Source organism: Hydractinia symbiolongicarpus, chromosome 9 (genome assembly GCF_029227915.1).
Source record: "Hydractinia symbiolongicarpus strain clone_291-10 chromosome 9, HSymV2.1, whole genome shotgun sequence".
NCBI lineage: Eukaryota > Metazoa > Cnidaria > Hydrozoa > Anthoathecata > Hydractiniidae > Hydractinia > Hydractinia symbiolongicarpus.
Window position 1 is genome coordinate 6,972,515 of NC_079883.1, and position 12,404 is coordinate 6,984,918.

The 12,404-nt window shown below is 32.0% G+C and overlaps 2 protein-coding genes across 2 annotated transcripts; both read left to right on the forward strand.

Annotated features, from left to right (window-relative positions):
- Positions 1-837: 837 nt before the first annotated feature.
- LOC130657084 (spermatogenesis-associated protein 7-like) lies at positions 838-8,781 on the forward strand. Its single transcript, XM_057460055.1, has 8 exons — positions 838-1,158; positions 6,082-6,171; positions 6,260-6,307; positions 6,556-6,719; positions 6,837-7,288; positions 7,899-7,976; positions 8,216-8,273; positions 8,681-8,781. The coding sequence occupies exons 1-8, from the start codon at positions 1,107-1,109 to the stop codon at positions 8,762-8,764; spliced, it is 1,026 nt and encodes a 341-aa protein (XP_057316038.1). The 5' UTR covers positions 838-1,106; the 3' UTR covers positions 8,765-8,781.
- Positions 8,782-9,124: 343 nt separating this feature from the next.
- Positions 9,125-11,427, forward strand: LOC130657089 (COA8 family protein CBG23705, mitochondrial-like). Its single transcript, XM_057460060.1, has 5 exons — positions 9,125-9,359; positions 9,695-9,901; positions 10,488-10,533; positions 10,636-10,717; positions 10,901-11,427. Exons 1-5 carry the CDS (start codon positions 9,276-9,278, stop codon positions 10,977-10,979), a joined length of 498 nt encoding a protein of 165 aa, XP_057316043.1. The 5' UTR covers positions 9,125-9,275; the 3' UTR covers positions 10,980-11,427.
- Positions 11,428-12,404: the final 977 nt, after the last annotated feature.

Here is a 12,404-nt window from a genome sequence, read left to right on the forward strand (position 1 = left end):
TTCCCTGTTAGCCTATAACAATTCCCTCCTTGTTGTATTTGTTGTGGTAGTGCGGTTACTTCGAGTTGCTTAGCTTGGCGTTTAGCATGAGAATAGGATTGATATCTTAGCACTCTAAAATAAACTGTGCACGCCCGGAACACGCCCTTAATACGGGGAGCGGAGCGCGCTTGCCAGAGTGCCCAGACTATACCTCTCCTTATGACTATGGCTCAAATGTGATCTTTGAATGCACCAGGACAGCCTTTGTAGGTAGACCCTTGTTAATATTAGAGTAATCTTGGCTAAACAAATTTTAATAATATTAAGTGTATTCGGTCAGCATCTGTATGTGGTGCCCTTGATTTTTTTGATAGTGATTTTAATCTTCTCGAATGAACGTGTAATATAATGATAAATATTTGGTAAAAAAGCCCTTTTTGTGGAAGGCAATTTCGTAACTTTTTTTTGTTATAAAATTATATTTTGCTCACACGACATTTTAAAAAAGGGGGTATTTTTCGGGGTCCCGCGTCCCGCGTATGTCCTTTTAACGCTACACATCACCCTGGGCAGTCCAAACCTGTTTTACTTTCGTTTCTCAAAACTATGGCATTTGTGGGGTGGTGCAGCAGAATATACTTATGCCAAAACAAGATCTAAAAAAGAACATATTTAATATACTTTTTTGATCACTATACAATTGTATTCTAAATAAGTTTATATTTTTCCAAATGATTGTGGATTGGTTGGTTGGTTTTCCACCATTTCAAAATGTTTACTTTTGAGTATTGAAAAGTTTGATAGCTAACTAGCTACCATGTTAACTGGATTATGCAAAATTTTTATTTTGTTTTTGGTACGACTGCTCTTTACTTTATTTCCTTGGCGAATGTTTAGTATCATAATAAAATAGTGTCTGTGCGTAGTTTATTATCTTATAACTTAGCTACTTCTTTGTTTCACTTGTCCTTCTTTGGTGCTGTATCACATACGTATATGCTTGATTTTATTATTTCAACTTTTGAACACAAAAATTATTTATATATAAATGTAATTGCAACTTGCCACTAACTGTATCATTTTAAAAATTTATTTGTTTTTTCTTTTTCCAGAAGTACTAAAAAATGACATGTTCATGTCCATCTGTCAAAGGCCATTTAACAAATAAAAGCACAGGTATATATATTCTCCCTATGCATGTTTTTCGAAATGGAATATCAAGTTGCGTAATATTTTAAACTAAATGTCAAGTTAAACATTATATAGGAATAATATTTTTATGATAAGGTTTTCTTGAGGCGGTGCTGAGATTGTGACAAAATATAATAATAGTAAAAGAGGTTACATTTTTGGAGTTTCCATGCTTCAAAAATGTCACTGGTTATTGTCTTTGGGTAATACTAAACTATGACCAGCAATGACCTCTAACAATCCACAATGACCCCTAATCGGCCACTTATAACCCACTTATAGTTATGACACTCTGATCACCTGTCCTATCACAATAGAATTGTGATATCATGTTTACATTGCGACGATCACGATGGTCTTTTTGGATTGCGATGTTTGCAATACATTATAATGAGTATGATGCATCATGATATGCATAATGTGTGGAAGTGGGGAATTAACAAAACCAATGTCCCAACAGAGTGTCTTGCAACTTGCTAAAAATATAAATACATAAGCTACAAATATCAAGGTCAGAGCAAAGCTTATGAAACAAAAGGGCGGAGTAAAGTGCCTTCCAAAAGTATATAAAATACAAGTATATAAATACCGTATTTTCCGGTATATAACCCGCACATAGTATAACCCACATCTCAGCTTTTTTAGGGAGTTATAAACTAGATGCTATCAGATAGCCCGCACCTTCGTATAACCTGCACCTTCGTATAACCCGCACCTTCGTATAACCCGCATCGTGTTAAGAAAAAAATTCAGCATATTTTTACTTACCAAAATCATTTTATAAACATGTGCGTGTGTTCTGTTTTTTTCATGATGGAGACAAGTGGGGGACGTGTAAACTCATGAACCCCAAACACAAGAACCGAGTGTCTGAACTAGCAACTTTCTCAGTCTTAACTTCCTTATCTCCGATTGCCGAAATAAAAATGAATTAAAATTAATTTGACAAAGCTGTTTTCCTTTTATTTGTAAACATTAGTTTCAGCTAATAATATCTCTTGTTTCCTGCTATTAAACAAAGAAACAAATAAAAAAAACATGCTATCAGGTGATAAATCTAAAGTAAAATCTCTGCTTTTTATGTATAAGTTTTTTGGCATAAAAATTAACAACATATTAATTATCACGGATTGTCTGTAACATCGATGTACGGAACGTTCTTTTCCAATGTTTATAGAATTTTGTTATCTATTTATATCTTAGCAATCACAGTGTGCATGATAAAATGAATGGTGGCATTGAGGAGGAGATAGTTGCGTGTGTCTTATCAATTGTATTTCATATTTATTTTTGATATTTTCAGTGGCCACATTTTGCTTGAAGGTAGCGAAGATAAAAAAAGAAAATTATCTATACTTTAATTTTAACATTTTTCAATATTTTTAACAGGAATTAATAATTAAGTCCTGGACACTAGGTTGTGAATTACGTGTCAATTAAACCTAAAAATGATACCTGCTATATTGCTCTATTACCAGAAGCAAATCATTTCAGTGTGGTCAATGTGATTTTTTTGTGATCTTTGGTTCTAAAGATATTAACGTCAAATTAGTCCTATGGTCCTCATGACAGTGTTGATTAGGACTTTTTGTTTTGTAAAATCTTAACTTGTGGGACGTAATTCTGTGAGTGAGAATGTAAACAAACGCATTCTAAATGAATGAAGCAAGGAATGCTAAACTGTGCCTCCTTTGATTTTCTACAAGTAATTTTATTTATTAAAATAAGTATTATCAATTTTATTATAAAATTTTTCTTGCGTTATTTTTATATCAAAACATCTTAAAAGCCAACAGGTGCTTTGTTTAATTTGCTAGACTTGAAAACAAAACTTCAAATGTTTATATGTCATAAAGTGCACTGGGAAGTGATTTTTTCATCGCAAAACAAAACAAAGCAGTCTCAAAATTTTACCTACTTTTGCAGGGTTCCCACAGCTCCTCAAAACTCCTCCAAATCTCCTCAAATCTCCTCAATTGTGATCTATAATCTCTCTTGGAAGACCAAGTAGTGAGTGCATTTTCACAAATCCTGGTATGTTGGCTGTGTGACGTCACAAATAAACAAAAAATAAATGAGCAAAGTTGGGTTTTGTTCGATAATGGCCATGACTGTTAATGTAATATCTTTCCTAAGGGACAAAATTTATACATATAAAAAAAAATTATGTCATGTTTTTTCAGGAAATGTAAGAATGTTTTTATTTATATTATCCTTTTATTTAAAGAAACGATTAAAGATCTTTCTTTTGAAGCTTCAGCACCAACATATTTTGTTAAGAAACTGTCCAATCTAGCTTTCTCTCAGAGCTTATTGCTGTATTTTGTTAAAGGCAACCTAAGGTATAAAATGATGTTGGACTTATATGATAGAGCTTAAAAAGTTAGCTAACAAGTCTTTTTAAATTTTTTAAAATGCTCTTTTCGTTCTTAAGATATTCACATTTAAAGAATTTCAGATTTAATTATGCATGGCTGGCCCTTCCACAACATCATCATCAGACAAATTATCCTCATCCCAATCAAACTCAGTGTTAAGCAGCTTCTGATAATAATTCTTCCAAGCTACCCTTTTCCCTTTTCTCCTCCTCTGTGAATAGATACCCTCAAGATACCTTCATCATTACATATACACTCATCTCATCTACAATTGGTTGTATTTTGTTATTAAAAAATAAAGCAATTAAAACTATTATTTTTAATCCGCTAAAAAGTATCGAAAACAATTGCTTTAAAGGGGAACTCCAGTAAAAATCACTTTTCTTTGTTTTGTATTATATGTACTCAGAAAAGCATAAGAAATCAAAAAAAACTTACTTCACTTGTTTTTCTTATTTAAAATTGTTGTACAAGCCTTCACATATTCAATTTTTTTCTCATAAAAAAAACAGACAGCCGCGATTTCATTTAGGACTGGACCCGATTATAAATAATGACATCACATGGTGCAGAAAGTTTAAGCGAGCGCAGAGAACGTTCATGTTAAGACCTATGGCTTACATTAAATCGCTTTTTGCATGTAATTTACGTTTAAATTTTTAAAAAATGGTTAGTTTCGATGTACCGATTGATCAGAGACTTCTCTGTAAAAGAAGTAACTTTTCACAGAATCCCGTCTGTGAAAAAGAAAGAACTCAAAAATGGCTAAACAAAATACGTCGTGCAGGTGATCTACCAAGCGATCAAAGTTTTTATATTTTGTTGGCAGACTTCACAGATAGTTCTTTTAAAAGAGATCTGCAGGAAATAAACTTCCAGATTAAAATATTGCCACTTTGTAAAAATGCCAATTTAGCTAGTAAATGCGATCAAAGTTTCTCATTTCTTCTCATTTCTTCTCATTTCTTCTCATTTCAATATTTGTACTTATATCCACAGAACGCAACCAAATAAAGTTTCGTACATTTTTATATTAAATAAAAGATCATTATACCAATTTCCAATACAATCACTGACAAAAAAGTTTTATAGTTACACATGTATCTTTCGTAGCGCTCAAGTTTCTATTCTTTGTTTTTCGAAAAAGGAGCTTTTTCAATGGAAGGACATGCCGAATATTTTCAGGGGGTAAATGTACCCATTTTCTTCAATCTTTGTAACTTTTTAAGGCTGCATGTAATGCTGATATTGCAGTTTCGAAAACAGCTTTGTCAAAACAACCACTTATAAGTCAGTAGCTTGTGCAACGCATTTATGACCTACCATAATCATAAGAATGATTTTTATTTATACAATATTAATACCCCGTTTTACCAACTTATCACGACCTGAACATTATTTGATCTTTCGATCACCCATTTCAATGGTCCTCCATCACAGAGAAAATTTCAACGTTACATAAAATTTGTTTGCATTTGTGCGCAAAAAAGTGCATACGGAGGAAAAATATTGCTGAACTGTAAAATAAAAAGAAATTGGCTTGTAAAGTAAGAAAGATTTTTACTGAAGCAAATGATAAAGTTTTTTCACAAAAAGAATGTTAAAAAAGCGATTAATTTTATTTATTTCTTAAAAAAGAAAATATTTTGCTAAGAACGTTGCTTTGAGTCAGTAAAAGACACCATGTCACTTTGCATCATTATTAATTTCTCCCTTGTGAGACACAACAGGTTCGAAGTAGTGTGACTGTAGCTTTGTCTTTTTCATGAAGAGAATTATCCGATTCTATGTTTTCTAAGTTATAATCTTCGTCATTGTTACTAGACGTCTATCAACGAACAATGTCAACAGTAAAGTAAACTTTTAGAAGGTGTGCTGCTGAGCTCACGAACTTCTGTACAATGTGACGTATGCTTATTTATTCGGACCTAGTCCTCCCGACTATGTCAGAATAAATAAGCATACGTGAGTGTAAAAGTGTATAAATACGTGAGTGTATAAGTGTATAAATTTGCAAGGTTGCGTATATAAGCATACGCTACCTTGCAAATTTATTTAAAATTGAAGATGTTTACAGACTCGATTAAGGTATAAATAAAGATTTTTAACGATTGTAAAAGTTTTATTCTGACATATTTATGTATTGTCTCATCAAAATAACATTTTTTTTCAAATATTTTTTTTTCACTGGACTGCCCCTTTAAATAAAGAATTTCAATAGCTTTCATGCTCAGTAAGGGCTTTAAACAAAAGGTCACATCTTTTTGTTCTGGCTTGTGCACAATAATAACAATAAGATTATTGTAGATTGAGGTTGTTGCGCAACGTTGTAAAACTCCCAGGCATAAAGTTAAAAATGAAATTAAAAATATATTAATTCTTGCGAAAATTTTATCTATGTGAAGTCTTCTGTCAGTAAATCCTACAGCAAGGAGTTTTGGTGATTAATTTTATTTAGGATTGAAGTGTTTAAATTAGAGGTTTGTGTAGTTAAATAAACAGTTTGGGTGAATAATTTGTTTTCATTTAGCCTTTTCTCCGTCTGGTGCTAAATATGGAACTCAGTCTCTTATTCATAATCACATGATGGCACATTATCAGAAAATAGACCGTGCAAAGTGTAAGTGTTCTGTGATTTGGTTATTGTTTGCAAGAATATTTAAAGCATATTGAAACACTTAACAATGGAATTTAATGATGATTTTTAGCTGTAATTGATAACAAACCTCCAAAGTCAATGAAAAATTTCATCAAAGGTAATCCTTTTTGTTTTGTTGTGTTGATAATAGTATTAAAAAATCTTGAAAACAAGTTTCCTGTTGAACTTATAGGTGTATTTTACCATGATAGGTTTATTTTACCATGGCATTGATAGCTTTATGCACAACAGCTTGTTTTAAGTCTTTGCTCAAAGGTTTATAGTTTGGGGTATCCTGAAGTAGTACCTGCTAAGTTCACACTTTATTGCAATTTGTTTATGTGTGTCTTTTCTTGTTTTTTCTAGCTCACACAAAAACAGTGCAATTTCAAAAGAACAAATCTATGAGTCGTGCCAGCTCACTGATGCCCCAATTACTAACAGAGGTGAACTTTGACCAATCAAGCTTTGATGTTGATCGACCACATACAGCACCGCCTGGCAATAGGATGCAAAGTAGTGAAATAGAAGTATGCTTTTATGTTATTTTTTCTCAACATGCCAGTTATTGTTATTTGTTATTTTTTTGCTTTGTAATTTCTGGGTAAACAATGACCTTTGCATGACATTCTTGCTATTTTCTTTAGACGTCTCTTAAACCTTTTAAAAAGTTGAACAGTTCATTAGAAACCTTGTCATTTAAAGATCACCTGCGAAATGAATCATCACAGTTACATTCACTCACAAATTCAGATTTTAGTCAATCTTTTAGTACAAAGAGATCTACTTCTTATAGAACCCCGTTGAAAATGGAACTTTATAAGTCGGCTACACCACGATACAAAATTGAAATGTATTCACCTGACTCTGGACCTCCTCATATTAATGGTTCTGTTTTCAATATGACAAGACCAAATTGGAAAAGCACAACAAGTTTATCTCCTGAAAAAACCCTTAGTCATAGCAAACATGACTTAAGTTTTCCTGAAACTCCTTTAAAATCTAATTTTGGTGCCAGTTTTGACAAACTATTGTTAAAAAAAGATGCTGGTGCACAGAGAGCTCAATATGCAGTTCTGCGGACTCAAGAGGAAATGATGTAAGAAATTATCATGAATTATATGTTATATTTAGCACACTTTCTCAGCATATAACCAGGGCTATATTTTATTTTTTCTCTATAACTTATGTTTCGGGATGACGTAAGGGCTAGAACTTTTATGATTTATTTCTTTTCTATTCCAAAGGGCGTAAGTTCATTGTCATTACTAAAACAAAAGTAGAATTTTGTACTTCTTTTTGGAGCTTGAAGATTTTACCCCACCAGTTCTAACATAAATTTTTATTAAGAAACATCTATTTTGAGCTAATTATATTTAACTTTGACATATAAAAGCAAATTAGGTAAATACAAATTGAATAATATATATAACCAAACTAATAATTTCAGCATTGATCTTTTGATGTCAAATGAAGAAATCGGTGGTAAAATTACCACTAAATTACCCCTAAAAATGAGACCCTAAACCCCCCCACCCCACAAAAGTGGCGTAAAAATTTCAAAGTCTCTCCCTAGCGATCAGCCCCATTCATTACAAGACCTGCATACAGTTGGTTTTAGACCCTCTCCCACCAAAAAAATGTGTGCCTTCTACACTCTTGATATTATTTAGTACATGTAGTAAAAAGTCCTAATACTTCTGTTATAGTGCTGAAGAACAAGCATATTTAAAATTTGTTGAGGAAGTAACTAACGATGTGATAGCAAGAGGAATTTTTAGTGATAGGTATTTTGTACTATTGTATTCTGTGCTGTTGCGGGTAACTGATTGGGTTACTTTTCAATCATCTATTTTAATCAATTATTTGCTTTTTTCCACCATCATAATACTAAGTTTCCCCGAAGCAGCCATCATATTTACTTAATACATGACTAAGACCATTAATAGGAAAATTAGAAGATCTTGATATCTTGTGATTTTCACAAAACAAGCACAATTTCAGTAGGAAATGTTAAAATTTTTAGAGTTTTGAACCAAGTTTTTGAAAGTCATATTGAACGAAAGAAAAACAGTCTGGACGAGGTAGGCAATTGTGTAATTTTTTTGAAGCATGCCAAACATTGTTTGCAACAATTTGTATTAATTGTTGACATATAAAATTCCCTTAAAGGCCGTTTACATGAAAGGCAGGGCGAGACGATGGCACATTTACCAGGATTGCACGTTTACCAGGATGATTTTGTCCCATCTTTCTATGAAAAAAACCGTCCTGCTTAGGAGGGCAGGACGGATTGTACCAGAAAAAAAAAGTTCTATATAAGCACAAAGTGATTTTTAGTATGATTATTAATAAGGGATCCTGGCAATCGTCCAGTCCGGGCATTCGTCCGTCGTGCCTCTCATGTAAACAGCCCCTTGGTCTGGATCAATGATGTTAGTATAATTGGATTTCATTTGTTTTTATTTAAATTTTTCGTGTTACTTTATAGGAACGTATGAGATATCTTATTGCAGAGTTGAAAGAAGATTTAAACATCCAAGATGATGGAATAAATTTAAACGAAACAATATAGTTATTGTGTTATCAAAATTGAGTATTATGATTTTCTGACTATTGTTATGAGGAGAGATATTTTGCAATTTCTGGCTAAAACTAATCAGCCAAGTTTTGTTTTCCTTCTATTTTTAACTTAATAAAGTAGGCACGTTCTGAATAAACTCTTCCCTGAATTAAGCATATCACTAAAAACTCTTATCTTTGCTATTAATAGGCTATTTACTGCACCAAAACTATAAATATGTTGGCATTTGTAACTATTTGGTTGGAAAATACCTCGTAAAAATTTTTTATTTATTTATTTGTTTTAATTATATACTGTTCAATATTGATTACATTTTTATTATATTTGTTTTTATGTAAATATGTGATTTGTTGAAAACTTTTTGGAAATCTTTTTTTTTAGTTGTGATTATTTGATTGGTTGTAAATTTATATTTAAAAAGATTTACTAAATTATTCACTTTTTTGTCCATGCCTGTTTTTTTGTACATTTAGCCAGTTTTAATAATTATATATAGACCAAAATGCTGACTATATTATCACGCAGATGTCCGATTTGTTTGAGGATCAGTTCAAGATATCTAACTGACATAGCAGCGGCGAAGCAGGTACCATATTTTACTGTACCGTATTTCATCTATTTAGCGGCCCCCTCTTATATTTTATTGTAACCTTATTTTCTCATCCATTTTTTGAAAAAATTTGTAAAGCCCATTTTGTGACAGTTTTAAAGGTGGCCATGAAATTTTGAAAAATCCCAATTGTAACTTGATTAATAATGTTGTCGAATATTAAATGAGAAAGATGTCCTTTGTCAACCGATTTACTATTACAAATTACGTTTTATTTTTAAGTAGGAAAAATGAAAAGCATTAATTTTGACTGTCCAGTGTTTTTCAATCATGCCATGTTATGATCCTTTGAGCCATTGTTTTTATTTTAGGAGAAACCGATTAAACTTGTCTCTTCAAATAATCAAGGCAAATTCGACTTGGTTAGTCCACCAGATCCAGATTCCAATATTCGCAAAATCATATTTGGTAGATCAAATAAAACAACAAAAGTTGAAGAGAAACTCATCGATGAAAACAGTAAAACGTATGAATGGAATAATCAGTTTTGGAAAGAGCATAATAAACTTTTTTTTGAGGTAAGATGGAATTCAGTTAAAATTACACTCCATCGCTGTGCTTGCAATACTTTTACAATATAAGTTTTGTAGCTCGTCACAACCTACATTAATATTCCACACTTGTACAGTTTGGTCATCGTCGCTCCTTACGCAAAATATTAATTGCGTGTTTGAAAAAAACATACCAATTTTATTTATGTCAATAGTAATGCACAATAATTCCTGTAATGTAGAAAAGATAGACAAAATAAAAGATTGGCAAAAACGCATCAATTTGTATTTTGCATTAATTTATCAAAAAACGTTATTTTACGTGTTGACGTAAAGAAACTTGGACGAAATCGATTTAGTTAATAGACGCTTTGAAATCAAACTTTGTCATCCACTGAACTCACAAATTTGTCGTCCACTGAACTCACATATTTGCGTTTACAGCATTTCTTAAATAAATAGTGAGTCAATTTTTTGTTCGATCTTTGAGATAAACAGGTGAATATTGGTGAGTTATTTCTGATTGATCAACTAGATGGATCACGTAATGTTGTAACTCATAACTTGACACTGCACGAATTCACAGCATATATCTGAAAGCATTTTATTTCAGGAAAAGAAGAAATTTTTGGAACGAGAAAAGGTTGTGTCCGGTTCAAGTAAATATTTTCTCCTAAATTTTCTCAATCTTATTTTTGTTGCTTTTTCGCGCTAAACTTTAAAAAAAAAACTATTTATTGCGAAGATTTTGTTTTTTATAGACAAAGAAGTATCCGATAAGCTATCCATATTTTATAAAGAATTTCTTGAGAAAAATCATGATGTATATATGCAGTATAACAGGTGTGTTTTTGCTTTTGTTGTTGTTGTTGTTCTTCTGTTGTTGTTGTTATTGCTTTTCTTATTATTGCTATCGTTGTTCAGGTTCTTATTGTTGTTGTTGTGTTGTTGTTGTTGGTGGTGGTCGTATTTTTTGCTATCGTTTGTATAGTGATAACAGTTGTCTTATCATTTTTTTCACTTTAGAGAATGGTATCGCAAAAACTTTAATTTACTATGGATAAGTTTTCGAGCGTCGATAATCAGATTGATTACAAGATCTTGACAAATAAGCGTTATAATCCGCATGATATGATGCTGTCGACGGCAAAATAATGATAAACTGATATGCTCAACTTATAAAGCTATCGAGAGCTGCTCTAGTTTTGAAAAGCTTAGAGTTATTTTCAACTAAAGAGTAGACGCTTGGACATTAGAGTATTTGAGTGATTATATATATACCGATAATGATAAAAATCTTATTTTTTAGCACAGTTAGACTTTTTTGGTGAAACGTTTAGACTTGACATGTCGTAGAACTTTACCGTTCTTGGTTTTTCTAAAGAATGTCAACCTAATATCATTATTAAGAAAATGACTTAGGGAGCGCTTATATGAACCCAGCTAACTGGGTTCAAATTAAAACCCCCTAAATATTATAATTTTTTTTTTTTTTTTACAACTATGTACCTAAACATCAATAAGATACACCAAAATATATTAGCCTGCTCTGATTTTACCTTTTTTTTCTCCAATTAAACGTGTCCTGGAAAAGAGACCTTTTTTAAAGTACTTTGTCGGAAACAAATTTGATTAAAATATATCACTCGTTGGTACCTTGCGAAAATTTTTTACGAAATATGTTGTTCCGATTGTGTCTCCGATTCTGAAAATTTTCACATTTTTTAAAATAAGTTGCGTGAAAGTAGGTAAAATTTGTTGAATCGCAAAAATGAACACCGTCTTGCATTACTTCCTCGTTGTTGTTTTTAAATATAGAATCGCAAAAACTTTTGAAATTCTTCAAACAAAGTGACAGACCTCTTAATAGAACAAATTAGTTGCGCAAAGATTTCTTTTTTAAGGTAATGCTATCGTGTTTTGTGGCTGTTGTCGGCAACCTAAGAATTACTGGTAAGATTAGGAGTCTAACAGACCCTTAACCAGTGAATACAGTGAATCAATAATATTCAATAATATTCAAACATTTTACAGTCTCATTTCAAAGGCTTCATCTGCACTTCAGTCACATCAGAAAGCAACAAAGGCGCCATGAAACGAGATTTCTTCCAACCCTTAAATCACTTTGGAAACACCCAAGCATTTTTACTTTGTGCATCAAATATCTGCTGAGAAAAAAGAGGCACGATCGCTTTCTGGCTATCAAATCGCGTGTCTCTTCTTGAGTTGTATACTTGCTAATAATTCAAACATCTTAATTTGAACCATTGAGCACTGGCCAATTCTTTATTAAGCCGCTTACCATTATTTAAACCTGTGTTATTCAAACATCTTCATATTTCGAACTTTCTCCCATTACTCGAATGAACATTCTTTAAAAAGTTAATCGTACAAACCGAGTGTAGTAGAGTAGAATTTTTTAGAACATTCGTCGCTCTATTAAATATAACGATCTGTGAGCTCAAAATTAAGTAAAAAAAATCTCGAACTTGAGAAAAGCACTTCTCACAAGCACTTAACTCGCGTGAAG

Excerpts from the sequence above, each read along its gene's own strand:
- LOC130657084 (XM_057460055.1), top strand. The coding sequence starts at position 1,107 with ATGACATGTTCATGTCCATCTGTCAAAGGCCATTTAACAAATAAAAGC. Across the intron at positions 1,159-6,081 it reads TTTAACAAATAAAAGCACAG|CCTTTTCTCCGTCTGGTGCT; the intron begins GTATATATATTC and ends GTTTTCATTTAG. Across the intron at positions 8,274-8,680 it reads AGAAAAACAGTCTGGACGAG|GAACGTATGAGATATCTTAT; the intron begins GTAGGCAATTGT and ends GTTACTTTATAG.
- LOC130657089 (XM_057460060.1), top strand. The coding sequence starts at position 9,276 with ATGCTGACTATATTATCACGCAGATGTCCGATTTGTTTGAGGATCAGT. Across the intron at positions 10,534-10,635 it reads AAAGGTTGTGTCCGGTTCAA|ACAAAGAAGTATCCGATAAG; the intron begins GTAAATATTTTC and ends TGTTTTTTATAG. Across the intron at positions 10,718-10,900 it reads GTATATATGCAGTATAACAG|AGAATGGTATCGCAAAAACT; the intron begins GTGTGTTTTTGC and ends TTTTCACTTTAG.